This window comes from Phodopus roborovskii, unplaced genomic scaffold (assembly GCF_943737965.1).
Source record: "Phodopus roborovskii unplaced genomic scaffold, PHOROB, whole genome shotgun sequence".
In the NCBI taxonomy this organism is placed as follows: domain Eukaryota; kingdom Metazoa; phylum Chordata; class Mammalia; order Rodentia; family Cricetidae; genus Phodopus; species Phodopus roborovskii.
Window position 1 is genome coordinate 2,124,076 of NW_026125572.1, and position 17,681 is coordinate 2,141,756.

At 37.0% G+C, this 17,681-nt stretch overlaps 1 protein-coding gene across 7 annotated transcripts in view; it reads left to right on the plus strand.

The window, feature by feature from the left end:
* The first annotated feature begins 416 nt into the window (after nucleotides 1-416).
* The window catches only part of Gria4 (glutamate ionotropic receptor AMPA type subunit 4), a 345,494-nt gene continuing 328,229 nt past the window's right edge, over nucleotides 417-17,681 (plus strand). For 2 of the 7 annotated variants that reach the window (XM_051177798.1, XM_051177799.1), the window contains exons 1-3: nucleotides 418-846; nucleotides 1,365-1,542; nucleotides 2,696-2,854. In XM_051177798.1, coding sequence (XP_051033755.1) covers nucleotides 1,455-1,542; nucleotides 2,696-2,854 — 247 coding nt within the window. In that variant the 5' untranslated portion in view covers nucleotides 418-846; nucleotides 1,365-1,454. Of the gene's footprint in view, nucleotides 847-1,364; nucleotides 1,543-2,695; nucleotides 2,855-17,681 lie in introns of all 7 variants that reach the window. The other 5 variants (XM_051177796.1, XM_051177797.1, XM_051177803.1 and 2 more) reach the window with 3 other exon arrangements.

The window sequence follows — 17,681 nt, forward strand, 5'->3', positions numbered from 1 at the left end:
GTTAGAAGCCTCTCGGTTTTCATCTGCCTTCATCCTGTTTCTTACCGATAGCTACTTTCTGCATTAAATGCTCTCTCTCCCTGTCTCTCTCTTCCCCTCTCTCTCTCTCTCTCCCTCTCTCCCTTTCTCCCCCCCCCCCTCTGAAACACACACACACACACACAACACACACACACACACACACAAACACACACACTTTCCCCACATTTCCCTTCCCTAGCACGTGTAAACTTCACTGACTCTCTTCACCACCCTTACCTCCTCCAGCTTTTCCCTCCAGGACCCCAGCCTCTTTCCCTTGGGCTGCCCTGTGTCCTTCTTCCCTGCTTTGCTTTGCTGAGCACCTTCACCGCATGAAGCGCTTTGCAGATTCCCGGGCTATTTGCTGGTGAGAAATCTTTGCTGCAGCTGCAGCAGGACTAGAGTCCCCGCGCGCGCGCACGCAGGCCAATGGCAGAAAAGGGCTAGGCTGGGCTAGGCTGAGAGGAAAGGGCTGTGAGCGGGCAGGCAGCCTGTCCTCCCGCGAGCCTGCAAGGATGCGGCAGGGGACTGAGACCATGGGGAGGTGCTAACTTCCTACCCACCCACCCCCCAGCCGGGGATCCGGGCTGGCATACCCGGCCCCCCAGGCTAGTTTCCTGCCAAGCGCAACCAAGAAGCCAAAGGCGCTTTGGAAGGCATAAAAAGAAAAAAAGAGGGGTGCTGGAGAAGGGTGCTGATCACCAGAGCTGGTCCCTCCGCAAACGCAGGAAGAAAGGAGGAAGGGGGTCAGAGACTGGAGAGGAAACGCCAGAACCCCGGTCTGCGGACTGGCTCGGGAGCCTCCCTGAAGACCTGGGCGCTCTGGTGAGCACCCGCTGGAGGGAAGGGGCGTGCGAGGGGCGAGGGACGAGGGGAGGGAGGAGACGGGAGAGGGGAGACAGGCTATGGTCCAGGGGACCACAACGGTGGTGCGCACTCTGGTACTGGTACCTAGGCACGGGCTCGCGGATGCTGCGGCCCGGGTGGGGGCCGGGTGCAAGCTGAAGAGCGCGTGTGGCGCCCGCGTTGGTGGGTATGTGAGCAGGCGAGCGCAAGTGAACCACAGACAGAGCGCATGTCTCATCCCTGTGAGCAGAGCAGCAGCTAGACCGCCACCACCATCTTCTGCATGAACATTATCAGCAGGACAGAAAACCTCCCCCAGGGCTATGGAGACTGCGGGAAACATCTGGCAGCTGGAGATGGATTGCTGAGGGGAAGCAATCATAACCTCAAAGCGCCCAAACCTCTCTCTTGTTTTCTTTCTCGTTTTTTCTTTTCCTTTTTCTTTTCTTTTTTTTTTCTTTTCTTTTCTTTCTTTCTTTTTTTAAATTTAATTTTAGCGCCATCGTCTTCAATGCCTCTCTGAAGAGCCTTTAGTAAGAGTGTGAGAGAAAGAGAGGGAGCGCGTACCAGGGAGAGTAGCAAAGAAGATGAGGAGTATTTGCAGTCAGATTGTCTTGTTGTTTTCTGGATTTTGGGGACTCGCCATGGGAGCCTTTCCAAGCAGCGTCCAAATAGGTGAGTAGACGGCAGGGGAAGGGGTGCATGTGTCTAAAGTGAGTGACTTAAATGAGTTACTGATAAGAAATTAGGGAATCCTAAGGAGGTGCCTTCCTTCCCTTTACAATCAGCTGCTCTCGGTGCAAGTTCAGATAGTAGACACAGGCTAGCACGCCCAGCCCTGACCCTATTTTCATTTTCCCTTAATGGCTTATATCAGGATTGGAAGAAGTTGAAGGAAAGAGAAAATAAAAGATAAATTAACCTCCATGTGGCCTTTGATTATATTTTATAGCACCTTTCTTTAATCGCTTTTCCTGAGAAGAGGAAATACCGAATTTTATTTTATTTTTGTTTGTTTTTCCCCCGACTTCTTGCAGCTGCAGCATTCTCGCTATAACAGAAAGATACTGGGGGCAAACACGCGTTTTCTGTCCACACTCTTGCCTTGTCTTGCTACCAGATGGCAGATAAAAAGTTAGACCCTTTCCTAGGAAGCTCCGCTGGGTTTATTTTGCTTTTCGCTTATGTTTTTGCTCTTCCGTATCCTTGGGCACCACACTCTGTATCTATCGACCCTCCCTTCCTTCGTGGTGCTTGCCATTCTCCCCTTCTGTCTGTTGATGGGACTCAGCTATTGAATTTCTTCCAGCCCAGCCCAGCCTCAAGCACTGCATCATTTTTTTTTTTTTTTTTTTGATGTGTGTACTGTGCACACATAAAACAGAGTGGTTTGGATACACACACATACACATGAGCATGGGGGCAAACTAAGTTCTCTCCCTTCTAAATGTGGAGGCTCTCCTGTGCCTCCACATTCCTCCATGTCTGTTCTGTATTTTGATGGAAATCTCTTGTCGCTTCATCTGCATCCTCACTGAAACTGAGCCTTGTCCTGAACTGGCTGCCCGAACAGCACAAGGGGAAAAAAAATTCAAGGTGCACTAAGTGGTCTCAGAGGTCACCGTGATCGCGATTAAAGCAAGAAAAAGCTGAGCTGCCCTGAAGACTAAAACACTAAGCATGCTGTGCAGGGACAAAAGCAGCCCCTATGATGTAACAACAGAGCTCCTTAATTGTGCAAGCTTGCTGTTGGGGATATTTGGCAATCCTGGGGCTGGGTGTAACATCTAAAACAGGAAACACTGTGTGAAGCTGCTGTCTTTCACAGGTGGTCTCTTCATCCGAAACACAGACCAGGAATACACTGCTTTTAGATTGGCAATCTTTCTTCATAACACCAGCCCCAATGCCTCTGAAGCCCCTTTCAATCTGGTACCTCATGTGGACAACATTGAGACAGCCAACAGTTTTGCTGTGACAAATGCCTGTAAGTAAAATAAGTACAGCTAAATTGGAAGAGAACTGAAATGAGGAGGTGGGATTCTTTTCTTTGTTCAGAATTTTCTAGAAAATAAAATCCAGACTTCAACAGTTGCCTGATGGCAGAGAAAAATCACAGTTTGAAAGTGTTTAGTCTTTGGGATTTTCAGCTGATCTCTTTACTTCCCTTCCTCCCTCTCCCTTTTATCATCTCCCGTTTGCCTTTTAATTTTTTCCTGCTTAGATCCCACAAGTGGAATTCTCCTGTAACATTGTAGCATTGTTTCAGTCTTCTGAATCCCAGTGGAAACAGTACTCACTCTAGTGTTTAATCCCATCCTTTTGTTTTTTCCTTCTTGAGTTTCATTGGAGTAAACTCCTGTCATGCTTTTAAAGAAGTCATAAGCCTTCCCAGTGCTAAAAGCCATGTTGAGGAGGCAAGTGGTGATGTGGAGAAAATACATTGAAGTCAGCTGGCAGACATGACATAAGATTCAGTGATGTCATTTGAGGCCATTCTGCCCTTATATTTTAGTTTATGACTGTTTCTTGCTATCTTAATGGATCTGGCTATCCATGAAACACCATGAACTCTGATCTACCTGGATTCTAAAACATACCCAGTTGGATCTCCACACAATCTAACCACATGAGTGACCTCATATAATAGTACAGGGATAAGTTGTGCAGAAGTCCTCCATTAAAATTCTGTGTAACTTGATGAGGAAAAAGAAGCCCCTAACTGTGTTCATGTCAAACACTAACATGTGACTCATCAGTGGTCCTGGGCTGGCTTTTAGTTTAGTTAGTGATGCGTGGCCATATTTCAGATGTTTCCTCAGTTTTCTGTGCTTATATCCTGCCTTGTTAAAACAATGTTTCTGAATTATCTGAGGCATGAGGAAGTGGTTTCTATGTGAAATGGTGAGTGCTTTGTTTCTAGTGCACCAAGTTGGAAAATCTTTTAATTAAAAATTGTCAGGACAAGAAAATAAACTGAACAAAGGAAAAAGAAAACATCGAAACAGAAAACTGTGTTTCCAAGGAAAAAATATGTCTGTTTCATGTGCTAAAGTGATTACATTCATATTTATTTATCATTAATTCACTTACCAGATAACAGGATGATTATTTTGGAGGTCTGTTTACTACTACATTTTGAACTTAATTTCATGAAGGTGTTGCAGTTTTTGACAGTTTTATAAAATATTGTGGTTATATTATTTGCCATGATTCCTGTGCTTACTACTACTTAGTGATTATTGCTTATTTGTTTTACTTGGTGATGAAATTAATATTTCCTTACTTGGGGATGAAATTAATATTGTTTTATTTGGTGATGGAACAGATACTGTTTTATTTGGTGATGAAATTATATTAAAACAAAGGAGTTTTATTTTAAGCCAAAGTGCATATAAATTACAGCTAGGTTTGTGTATGGTCATTTATAAGTTTTATGAGTTATTTTCTTAATATGCCAAGTATTAAATAAGATACAACATCTCACACAATTTTGGTCAAAGCATTCTCGTGGAGGAGTGATGGTGACTTTTTTATGTGCTTATCTTTTATCTCTTCTAAAAGTCTATCAGGGCCTGTTTTACTAGCTTGGAAACTAATCGACTAACCAAATATATTGTACAAAGTGAGGGGACTTTGTCCACAGGGAATTATATTTGCACAATATCAATTTAATTTGAATGAGTTTCCTAAATGTGGTAGTACATTGTGTTTTGTTTTCTAAAATTGAGATCTTAGGGATTGGAATGTTTGCACAATGACATTTAGCTTTGTAAACTGTAAAGTGCTATTCCTTTCTTCCTCCATATCATCAGCTAACCTCATTCAGCATCATTTTAGCTAGGAGTGTTTTAGTTATGTAACAAAACATGCATGAAATTAAGCAAAGCACTGGTCAAACTAAGACTATGGCAGCTGGTTACACAGATAATAAAAGAATCTATATGTATGAAATTTAGAGGACATTCTTCGTTATTAACGTGCAACTAAAACAAGTAACCTTAGATGTATCCAAGTGCCATACAATATTGGCAAGCTAATGTGCTCACACTTATATATTATTGATTCTGTATAGATGATTAAAAATATTTCCAAAACAAAATTATAAATAAGTAAAAATGTTTTTTAGTGAAGAAAAGGATACTTCTTTTTGACTATAAATGTCTACACCAAATCCCTTAAGATAAATCCAAGTTACAATTGAAAACAAATGGAGAATATGAATCTCTGATTGATGCTTGTTGGGTAGACTGACCCAAAGTGCATGGATAAACACACACACACACACACACACACACACACACACACACACATGCATGCACGCACACGCACGCACAATTCGACTTTAATCACTAGTAACTATAAATTAATCTCATCTATCAAACTTTGTGTCTTTGGGTTCAAAAGGGTAAGAATGATCTTGAAATTTCTTATTTTGGAAAATTAACTTGGGGATTTATTCTTTGCAGTGACACACACTGGATTTTCAAACTTGTTACATTAGAATGAATATAAATAATAATATGTGTTATACTCAATCCATTCCCATTGTGATTTTCCCACAATGAATCTTTATAAACTTCCAGTCTCTGCTCTGTATGAATAAAGAATATTAACCAGGGTACTTTTAATTATTTTTATGGGAACTACATTCATGCAAAAACCAGATAAGATTAAAGTATGCTGATTACCTGGTTAAAAAGCATAGCCTAATGTTGATTATTAGGACCAAAATTAATCAGCTCTCTAAAAAGTTTGTAAAACTGTACCTGATTAATCCAAAAGGAGCAATTTGGAGGTATCAATACCATCTTGCAGCAGGAATTAATAATTTGTACTTCTAATTTTATTGTTAACAATATTTTATCTTCAGCAATATTTGTATACTTTTAAATTAACTGGTTTTTCTCAGCTGTTCATATTGCTAAAAAGTCAAACTTCACTGATATTAAAAGGAAATTAGAAGAAGCACAGATAATAAAAATTATAACCATTTTCAATAATAAAATGTGTGTTTAATAAGTGGCCCTTTTACATAAACATCAGTGTCATAGGCTATTTAGATTTCATTATTGTGAACTATATATAAATAACATTCTGATAAAAAAACTGATATTTCAGAGTTAAATAATAAATATGGTCAGTGTTTGAATTCTTTAAATACATTTTTATATAGCATCATTATAGGTATGTCTGCAAAATGTGGATAATATTCTTCTAAAACATTTGATACAACCCACAATATGGAGATATATTTCCACTATTTAACAGATATCTAGCTTAGACAATAATATTTGTTAAATTTGACCAAAACTCATAATCAAAATACTAAACTCTTGCCAAAATTTCTAAACACAATAATATTTGACAAATTATGAATTTGAAATTTCTTTTAGAAAGATCAGTACATGACCAATCCCTTAATGAAGCAACTGTTGTTATTTCACCGACCAACATCCACTCAGTAGAATTATGCTTGAAAGCTAGAATGGACAGTGAGAGGTACATGATAAACCAGATACATTATCAAAATATTTAAAAAGTTATAGATATCTAGACTAATTTTGACTTTTAAAATTTGTAGGACTAATTGATAAGCATTTTTTTTCTATTCTCTAATGATTTCCTTATCTTGTTCAAAATTTCTGCCTAAAGCAGTCTGCTCAATTGTTTATCAAATGATGGCAGAGAAATTATAATAATTGAAAACTTATATGTTATACTAAACAATGAAATAGGTGGTTTGGTTTTGAGGTAGGATAACTCTTGTAGCACAGGCTGGTCTAAACATCATCATAAAGCACAGGCTAATTTTTTTTTAATTTAAAGAATAAGTGTTTATTCAGTACTATTATTTAAGATCAATACATGTTATTCTAACAGGAAAATCATAATTGCAGGAAAGAGATGAGTCTGAGCACACTGGATCTACAATAAGAGAGCAAAATGGACAGGAAATGGGGCCTTAGTATCAAATCTGATAATCCATCTAGAGTCACATTTCCCCCAATGAGGCTCCATTCCATAAATGTTCTACAGCCTTCTAAGACGGTTCTAGCAACATTTGATTGATAAATAGGCCATACTGAGTAAAAAATACATTTCTGTCAATGCTACCACTTCTCAGAAATTCTGTTTTAGAAACAGTTATTTAAATATTATTAAAATTGGGAGGATGTGAAGGGGTAGGAGTGAAAGGTAGATTCAAGTCACATAAGCATAGGCTAACTTATAACTCTTGATCCTTGTGCTTCAGCCCTCTCAAGTGCTGGCATTTGAAGTGTGTGCCAATATAGAGTACATGGAAAGATATACAATATGCACCACAGAAGTTCCCACTGATAAGGTAGTGAAAACTCACTGAGGTTAAGTGTGCCCAACAATCATATCCATAGTAAAATTCAACTATGCTTAAATATTGTAGGCATGTTTTCCTATATGTATATTGGGCCTTGTAAAAGCTAAGAGGCTGCACTGGGCCTCAGGAGGCTAAATATAAAGCTTTAGTCTTCAAAGGAAAGATATAAAGTAGACAACAGAATTAAGTGTGTTTGCATTTGATTTTAGGAAAATTAGCAAACTGTGATTCATTGGGCCTTTATGTTTGGAACTGATCTGAAATAATCATTTAGTTTGGTGATTTCCTATCTCCCCTATAATTTCCCATTCTAAGATTAATGGCAAAAATATGAGTCACAGTGTTTCAGGTTTTCTCTTTTGCAAATAATAAGAGGATTACATTATTTCTGAGTGGTCACAAGATGAAACTTCCACAAACTGTCAGAACACTCCCAAATTTTTTCCCAAATAGGGGTTTTCACAAGTTTTGTTTATTTTTGGGAAGAGGGAAAATATGTTTACTTCCTTCCAATGAGAAATTATTTATCTGTTCATTTGCCTGTCTATTGGTAATTGATCACTTTATATCTTGTATACAGAAGGACATCACCAATTTTCTGGATTTTAAAGTAAATATGTTACTTTATGTTATGAGAACATTTTAGTTTTAAGTCTGCTACCACATAAAATGATTTAATTTGCCCCAAAATAATGTTACAATAAACATTCTAAGGAGACCAGTCCTCTGCTTTAGCATTATGTCTTTTGGCTCAGAATTGTTTGTTCATTTGTCGAATATTTGGTAGGTGTTTTTACCAGGTACCTCTCCAGTGATTTACCAGAAAGCCTCAAGGTTGCAAAACATGTAACATCTTTATTGTGACTGCTTGAATTGGAAGAAACAATTTCCATTATTCCTTTCCCTAATTGCAGTATTTTGAAGAAAATAGAGCAAGACAGTTCTGGGTAATTTGTTCATTAATCACATGGTTGTAAATAATGGAGCAAAGGCCAAAATCATATTATTTAAAGAATCTATCTAGTCAGTCAATGAGATTAGATAATGGACATGTCCATTTATTCATTATATATATTCAGAAAGAGAGATTCTACCTAAGATACTATGCAAGAAACTCCAAATACAAACATGTTAAAAGTAGCTTTCACCCTCCATGAGCTCTTAGTGTGGGAGAAAGAGACAAGAAAGAAAGAGTATAAATTATGGAAGAGCTAAAAAGCAATGAAGGGAAAGGAAACTCTGACTTGGAGAAACACAGGAATGGTAAGAAAACTAAACTTGGCACAACAGTTGATGCTGTTGCCTAATCAGGGTTTCAGCTTCTTGCTGAGTACTTTGAAGAAGAGGGAGGAACAAGGATGTGAGTAGATAAAGAGATGACAGATGAGAAGACACAAAAGTGTAGTTAGCTAGGTTGGTTTGGGCTGATTTGTTCTGGGCATGAACAGCATAAAAGGGAATCAGTGTGCTAAGGGATAAGGCTTTGTAGATTTACAAAAATATATATAGCAGTTGCAAGCAGACCCCATGGAAGGAAAAAGAGGACTCATAAATTATTTGAGGTGAATAAATTTATGATCAGGTTTGCATTTTACATTGAGGAATATGGTGGCACAAGAAAACATATTGGAAGGTTAAATGATGGAAAACAGAAGTCCCATTATTTAAATGTCAGAGTAATGCATTTTAAAGTGATGGATGCTTAAAGTGGAATCACCAGGGAGAGGGAAAATCTCACACATGCCAATTACACATTTGCCAGGAATCACGGACAGATCTGTGTGGGAGAGTGGCGCAAAAGTGTGTGAGAGTAGAAATTGTCAGCTGACATCTCTGACTTGAGAGGAAAAATGTTTTACAAGTGACACTAATGGCAGAAGTAGTCACGTGGTCAGAGCTCCAAGATCCGGGTAAAGATGGTGAGCTTCATATACGTGGACTAATTTTGAATTGCTAAAGGCACCCAAGGAGGATGCACAGAAAAAACCTGAGCATGAGTGGAGGTCTTGGTCTCAGTCCTAGATGACAGCATACTCTGAAAGGGCTGGTGCCATGGAGGGAAATGAGATCACCCATAGAGCACAGCAGGAAAGGACCATGGACCACCCATCTCCCCAAAGTGTGCCAATATTTACGAAGTGAAGAGATAAGAAGGGGTCAGAGAATTTGGAAGAAAGGATGTGGAAATGCTTCAAGTAAAGGAGAGCCAGTCTTGTCAAAAGCTGTGGAATCATGAACTATTAAGAAGACTGTAACACCTTTGGCAGGCCTTTTTATCTGTTCTCTGTAGAGTGTTCATTTACACTTTTGACCAAGAAAAAATTTACAAAGGTCTCCTTTATTAAGCCCACAAGTGTTCTACTAATGTATAATTTCCTCTGTTATCAAGACCATTGTTATCTTTTAATTAAAGGTAGGAAGGAACAATTATCAAGCTATTGAACAAGAGAGATTGAATTTGCAAAATAAGAAAGGGTAGGTTACACTCAACTCCTTCATCTATCATTGCAAAAGACAGATACCTACCAAATAGAAATCTTTGTGAAGATTAGCAAGATGAGTTGAAGGAAAAGTAACATGTCTTTAGAATTCAATTAAATTTTCAGTTATAATAGAACATTTTCAGTCAGTCTTAATATTTTAATATACATGTATTTTCTACCTACGTTTCAGAGAGGTTATATAGGCTTTAAACATTTTTTTTGATGATAGAAATATATTTCTCAGAGATAGCTGTTTGGTTTATATACACAGATCCAAGGTTCTACTTATCAGCCCTACAAAGTCCTAAGAGAGGAAACGTATTATGGATGATTGTTTTACATTTGAGTTGAAGGAGGGGAAAGAATCTGCCCACTTTACACAATTATATGACTAGTATATTTTATGTGCATGTACATTTAAAAAGATAATCTTCAATGTTTCAGTTTTTCAGTGAACTGCCTATCACTTGGTAAGCAATTCTTCATCCTCACCTTTGTCAAATGAGTAGACTATCCAGATAGGAAACCTGGAATCTTTCTATAAAAATCTATCTACATGTTGACCCAATGGAGAGCAGGTCAGGTAGTGTTTCCTCAAAATGAATGCCTTTGGTTTCACCCTGTTATCTTCTACTGTAATCATATGGCCTTTAAGTGCTTCACTTACTATAAAGAACTACATATTTTGTATCCCCTCTTCTAATTCTTTAACACAATTTACAGTTTCTTTATACTTACTACTTCTGGAACACTTTTGAAGGTTATCAGTGACTTACAAAGGATTAAATACAATTGTTTCTTGGTCTTCAGTGTCTCTGAATAATGTACAGCAGTCAATGCTTAGGACTCCCTGTTCTCTGGAATCATTTGTTCCTGATGGTAATAATCAGAATATTAAAGAGCTTCCTTTTTATATAACTATGGAAGGTAAACCTACTTGATTATTTTATAACAAAATGTAACACTTAAAATTGCCTAAGGCCACACAGTATCATTGTAATATCATCCTAAGGCCATTTCTCTAAATTACTATATTATTGGACAACTATTCTTGCTCAAAACAAAATCAACAAGGTAACCATCACATGGTATGACTGCAGGTTTCTTGAACCTTGATTTAAATATCAAAAATATCTTTTTAATGGTTTCATTCAAAATAACAAATATGCCTAGCAATTTATATTGCAATGAAATTTGTAATATAACACAAAGACTTCAGAAGTCTGTTGACAGTTAACATTCCCATTATTTTATATTGACATTTTCATGTCACAAATGCTATCATGTATACAGCATAACTAAACAACTCTTACCTGTTTAGCACTCAGCGACAGATGCTCTCTTAATTAGTGAACATACATATTTTTATAGGTAAGTTATTTCATTTAAGAATATAAATATTCATGATTAATTTCTGCAGTAAACTGCTTTAAAAAGTTCTTAGCAGTTGGGCATGTTCACTATAATCATCTTTGACTGCTTTCCAGTTCCATAATGCAGTTTTGTCATCAGTAATTTTAAATATATTATACTGTAGATTATATTCTTTTCATATTTTTTATTTAAAACAACACATGCTTGTGAATTTTCAAATGTCTCAGCATCTTAAAGAGTTAACACACTCTGGCCCTCAGGATCAACATTTAGTATGTTCTTGCATTTTAATATCATCACCAGCATTGTGACTGTGAATACACACACACACACACACACACACACACACACACACACACATCAGCAACTACTGGTGATGAAATGACTATATAAAATAGAGTGGATTTGAACTTTTTATTAATATAATCAAATTTCCCACTTTTACAAATGCTATATAAATTTGCAACCTTCAGGATGTGAGAATAATTGCTTTTTGTGACCAGCCAACACTGGCCATTATTGGTCTCTTAAATCTTCACGCATCCTAATAGGTGAAAATGACATCTAATTGCTAATTAATTTGCATAATTTTAGTAGTGAGAAGGAAATTTGTCCTATATTTGAAAGCTCTGGGTATCTGTTTCTTTGTGAAATGTCTGGTCCTTTCCTTTATCCGTCCATGCTTTCTTCTATAAGAAAATATTTTTGCACCCAAGTAATTATCTGGATGCTATGTTGCATATTAGGCATTCACATTTCATTCAACCCCAGCTTACTCATACAGGTCTTTTGTCATGTAAACATTAAAAGTTTGTATTTCCTGATGGTTGGTGGTAGCACACATCTTTAATCTCAGCATTCATGAGGCAGAGATAGGAGGATCTCTGAGTTAGAGGCCAGCCTGTTCTACAAAGCTAATTCCAGGATAGCGAGGACTGTTCCACAAACAAACCCTGTTTCAAAAACCAAAATAATTGTATTTCTCAAATTTATGAGTCATTTTCTTTTTGCCTTCTCTGTTTTGTGCTGTGGTTCTAAGAAGCATTCCTATTCTTAAAACCACAAAAACATATCCTCTGTTTTCTAGACTATATTGTTTTAAAATTTATATTTCTAAATTAAATATTCTGAGACTTATTTCCTTATTAATTTTAAAAGCACTTTTTTGAAGTTATACGAACAAGTTATATTTTAGATTCAAAACTTCAAACTCTTGCATCAGTGCAGAATTCACTTTCTTTATTTAGAGAAGGGGAACCCAGATTAAATTTCTAGCACTTTGTCTCATGCAAAGGTCTTCTGGTGTTCTTGTTACCTGTTTCTCTTTTTCCAACATGCCTAAGGTCCATAGTATGGGTGTAGATATTTGTGCTATATATTTTATACCATATGTCAATGTTTCCTTGATCTCTACTTCTTTTTATGACTATCATTTGCCATCTGACCAAATCTTCTTCCTACTGCATTTCAAGTATATCACAGATATTTTCACTTCTCTAACCACGTTCAATTCAACTGTGCTTCTTTATGAGGTTCATTGTTACTCACCTCTTTCTACTCTGTGCTTTTCACCTGAAGGTCTCTTTCTCTCTCTCTGCCTCTCTTCCTCTATCTCTGTCTCTCTGTCTCTGTCTCTCTGTATCTCTCTCTGTGTGTGTATGCATATGTCTTTGTAAGCATGCATATGTATTGTGTGAATGGTGTATGTATGTGTGTCCATGTTTTTGTGTGTGTGAATTCATGTCCATGTGTGTGTTTGTGTGTGGAAGTGTAAGTACCCACATGCTTCCAAACATGTGTGTAGAAGTCAGAGAACAACCTTATTCAAGGGAGGGCCTTTTCTGTTCACAGAAATGCCTGCCAAGAGAGATGGACTGACAGTTTGTGCGGAATCTCCTACTTTGCTCCCATGTGTACACACTTGGATTGTGCTAACACCTTAGCTCTTTGTGTGCTAGTTATTCAAACTCAGGTCCTCACACTTTATCCATTAAGCATCTCCCTAGCCCTCTCCATCTACTTTATATGCAAGAATCAATAGTGCCCATTTGAACATTCAAATCAAAGACGACCTGCAGCCTTTCCTTGTCTTTTGGTCTCTTTAGCATGCTGGCCTACTCTGGTTCTCTGTCTCTGTCTTTGTACTTTCAGCTCTTTTCCGAGAACATCGTATCCAGTTGTTTGCTTAAAGAGCTTCTTATGAACCTTGGAGATTCAGAGCAAGTATTTCTCATCATGTGCCCCAAACCACAACTCCACTTACTTTCTATAGTAGAACACTAACCCAATAACTACCTGAACTTGTCACAATATTAACTATTATTTCAATTTGTTTTTCCCACCAGAGTCAGATCTTTCAAAGCAAAAGATGTTGTTAAACATGTTGTTAAATGACAAAAGCCCATCTCATACAATTACTGGCACAGTGTGACAACCAGTGAGATTCTGCAAAGATGGCTAGTTGTATAGGACACCCTTAAGCTCACTAGGAGTTTTCATGAGTCACTCTGGAGTAAGCAAGGGAAAGGTGTGAACACTTTTTGTGTTTTACACATTCATTTCTATTGTTTCTGTTCCATTTGATTTCTAAGTGAGGTAAGGAAAGAACATGTTCTGAGAGGAAGAAGCTGGGACTGTAGTGGGCATTGGTGTACAGGTCCTGGTCAGATAATACTTTGACAAATTTAAATCTGATAAAGGAACATTTCAAATTCATTTATAATATTTAGCGTTCACTGTCAGAAAACCTTGAAACACGGATTCAAATAACTTTGAAAGCAGAAAGAGGTTGTCTGGGAAGGTCAGCTGAACTTGAGAGCATACTATGTGGAGACACTGCCAGCTCCCTCAGCACATCGGGAAGTTCATGAAACTAGAAGATTTCTGAGAAAAGGGAATGCACGTAAAATGTCACTCACTGAACTTCTTCATCGCCTCAATTAGCAACTTTTGACAATCATTTCCTGACAACTTATTTTATAATCCTTTATCCCCCTCTTGTTTGAAATCAGCTTATCCTTGAATAAGCACTAAATATGTCTGTGGAGTCAACCATCTTACTTGGTCAGGTTTGGAAGCATTTCACCCCTTCTTTTCTAGAAAAGATTTGGAACCAATACATTATTTTTTCTTTGGACATTTTTCATGCTTCTTTCTTGATGGGAAGCCTTCCATACAAAAATATTTCTTTTATTGATGTGACAGCCAAGAAACTAATTGCATGCTTCGTGTTTTATGACATCAGTAATCACTGAAATTTTTCTGTTTTTCCATCTTTGATTTGAAAAGAAAAACTACTGGTTATCTCTGGTATATTGGCCTAACTTTCATTATTTGTATATATGTTTGTGAGGATGTGTATAGACTAGAACACACTAGATCATAAGATGGGGAGAGGTATTAAAAGTACAAATGTTCACAGGCTAAATGAAAAGAAATTAAGTTGTCTGAGACGAGATGGCCTAAGGTGATAGGGGGAAAAATTATCTCAAATAAATGCTTGGAAAATGCGAGCTATAATGAAACTTAATTCTTTTTCTTCCTTAGAAGACAGAAGAGAGATAGGTGGCTGCATAATAGATACATAGAAATGACATATTATGGAAAAATGTTAGGTAAATAAACCATAACAGATATATACAGACAGATAATTGGTAGATCATATAGGGACAGATAATTGATAAATAAATGATAGATGCATGGGCAATTGATGGTTGATATACATTTATACACATATAGATGTTTGGCAGATAATGTAGCAATGTATGTAGTATATGATATATAAATATATATCCTAAACAAGTCAGTGTATTGAAAATTGATGCAACATCTTGAAACTGAACTTGTCACAATTTATCCAAAGCCATTAAAAATGCTAGACATGAAAGTGTTCCGGAAAGCTTTATAAGATAATATTTAGTTGTATACTGAATCATTAGATTAGTTAAGACACAGAAAGACTAGTGGACAAAGCCTATGCTTTATGAGAACTCTTTATCTGACTCCTTGCAACAATTAGTCTGTAGAAGTTCCTTCCATACATAGACTCTTTTGTGTGTTTTCTTTATTAGCATCATCTTTTCCTTCTTTTTTTTTTTTTTAATTCAAGCCCTAATGCCACATTATGGGAAAGAATGAAGTGTTCTAGACAGATGCAGAAAGGCTATCATCAGATGTTCTAATGATACATGAAGATGATAGATATTCAAGTATCTTTTCAAAGTTTCAGTAATCTAGAAGAGTCTAGGTCCCCCATAACAGTCCTGGGTGACATTCAATTAAAAACAGGTACATTGGATTATCCTGCAGGCACTGTGTCTCTAAGCCCTTTGATATTTTCCAATTCTTGTTGGTCAATGTTACTTTAAAAAATGTTTAGTTGGTTTTATTCCAACCTGTTCCTTAGTCCATTCACATAAGTTTAGGGGAAGAAAATTCAGAAATTATATAGAAATACATTTGAGCCTTTAAAATGTTGTGAGGAGACAATATGTATTGAGGCAAATAAAACTATAATAAAAGGTAAAGTGAAGAGGTATTTGGGATGACTCCAGGAAGCAAGAATGTGTGTGGAGAATGAGGGATGGGCTGAGGCTTGGCAGATAGCATAGACTGGAGATGATAGTACTGTCTAATGAGAGATGGGAGTGTGGAGGCCTGTAGGCTGTTCTGCAGGCTGTGAAAGGGTGCAATTCCTTATCCTAAAGAAAGTAACAAGAGTTACTTTAAGCAGCTCATAACATAATTACATGTGTGTTTTAGAAGGTGTCCCCGCAGCTCTGCTCATCATTCATGCACAGACCAAAGCCTTCTCCATTCTTATACAAAGTATTGTACTAAGCAGCGGCTTCCTAGACAAGAAATGTAATTTTGCTACTTGGCTGCTTCTAGGAGAGCTGTTACTGTATGTATTATGTTCACAATTTTTCAATGAGAACTGTAACACCCAGCAACCAATACTTAGCTTGTAACCCAAATCATGCATCTTTGCAACTGCAATCCTGGTCTCTTTAGACCACACAAATTGTGAGAAATCTTGCTGTGTGGGAAGAAATAAAAACAAAGCCAAGAAAATGCTAATATAATCAAATATCCTACATTTTAATACATTTGCTGGCAATTACAGTAAACTCCATGAGTATTTAATTTCATATATTTTGAATTTTTTTGATGGTCATTAAACATTTCTTTATCTGGTACAAAAAATGTATGACATAATACTGACTTAACTGCACAGTCATGTACTATATAGAAATAATAATAGGTTTCCAAAGAAATGAATTAAATAACAAAATTTATATTTTATATGTGTGCATGCAATACCATATCTACATATGCATACAGCACCCCAAAGAGAACAATTACCTGGAAATAGTTATACATATAATCTGTAAGATGGTTATTCATTTTTGAAAATAGTACCAAGTTAGCAGGGTGCATTATTGTACTGCTTTTAACCTCAACACTCAGGAGACAGAGGTAGAGGCAGATGAATCTCAGTGAGTTCTAGGCCAACCTGATCTACATAATCAGTTCCAACACAGGCAGGGCTATGTAGAAAAACCCTGTTCAAAAACATATGGATAAATAAATATCTTTCGTGTCTGTGTTATTGACCAAAGTATTTCACTTTTCTTCTACATTTTCATCTCCCAATTATCTATCTTGACTCCCTCCTAAAGAGAACCCTTCCTATTTTTGTGTCCTCTTCATTTGTGAGTAGCCTAGTAATTGTTTACAGGAATAATATGGACAAAGGGTTACATTCAGAAACATGGATAACTTACCAGTGGCTATACTGCTAAAGAAAACGTTCCTCTCTAAGTCCTTGGAGAGGGGATAGATAACATGAACAACATCCTTACCAATTTATTTTTAGAAAATGGAAAATATATACATAATATATGAATATGCATAAACAGAGTTCAAAATCACTTCTACTCAGCTATATATAAAGACATATCAACATGTTTAAGTAAAATAAAGCTCTTATATGCATGTGTCAGATAAAATACTTGGGAGGTCTGATTTTTCTTATCCCCACAGAACTTGGTAATGTTCATATGTTACAAAAACAGAGTTGCTATAAACAAAATCCTCATTTTACAGAAGTGATAAACTCACAGACTAGAAACCATATGTGAATGTGTACATCAAGGCAGAACTGTAGTTAAGTGGTGTTAGATTTCCTGAGTAGTGATGTAGTAACTTTTCTATTTTGTCTTTTGTATCAAAGGGTAGATTTCTCTTGATGTCATGATTCTCGGTACTTTCATTTTGACAGACAACTAATGTGATACCTATTTATTTAAGCTTTATGTTTTTGTTATATTTGTTGTGTATATGTGCTTATATGTATGTATGTATGTATGCCTGTGGGGGGGGTGAGTTTGTGTGTATGACTGTGCACTCATGCATCATCAGAAGAGAACTTGCAGGAGATGTGGAGTCTCTCCTTCTGCCAAGTAGAACCTGAGAACTGAAATCACGTTTTCAGTCCTGGCAGCCAGTATCATTACCCACTGAACAAAGCTTTTGTTTGAGTTGAGGAGGATGCAGTGGTTTCGAAAAAGGGTTTCTCTGTATAACCTTGACTGTTC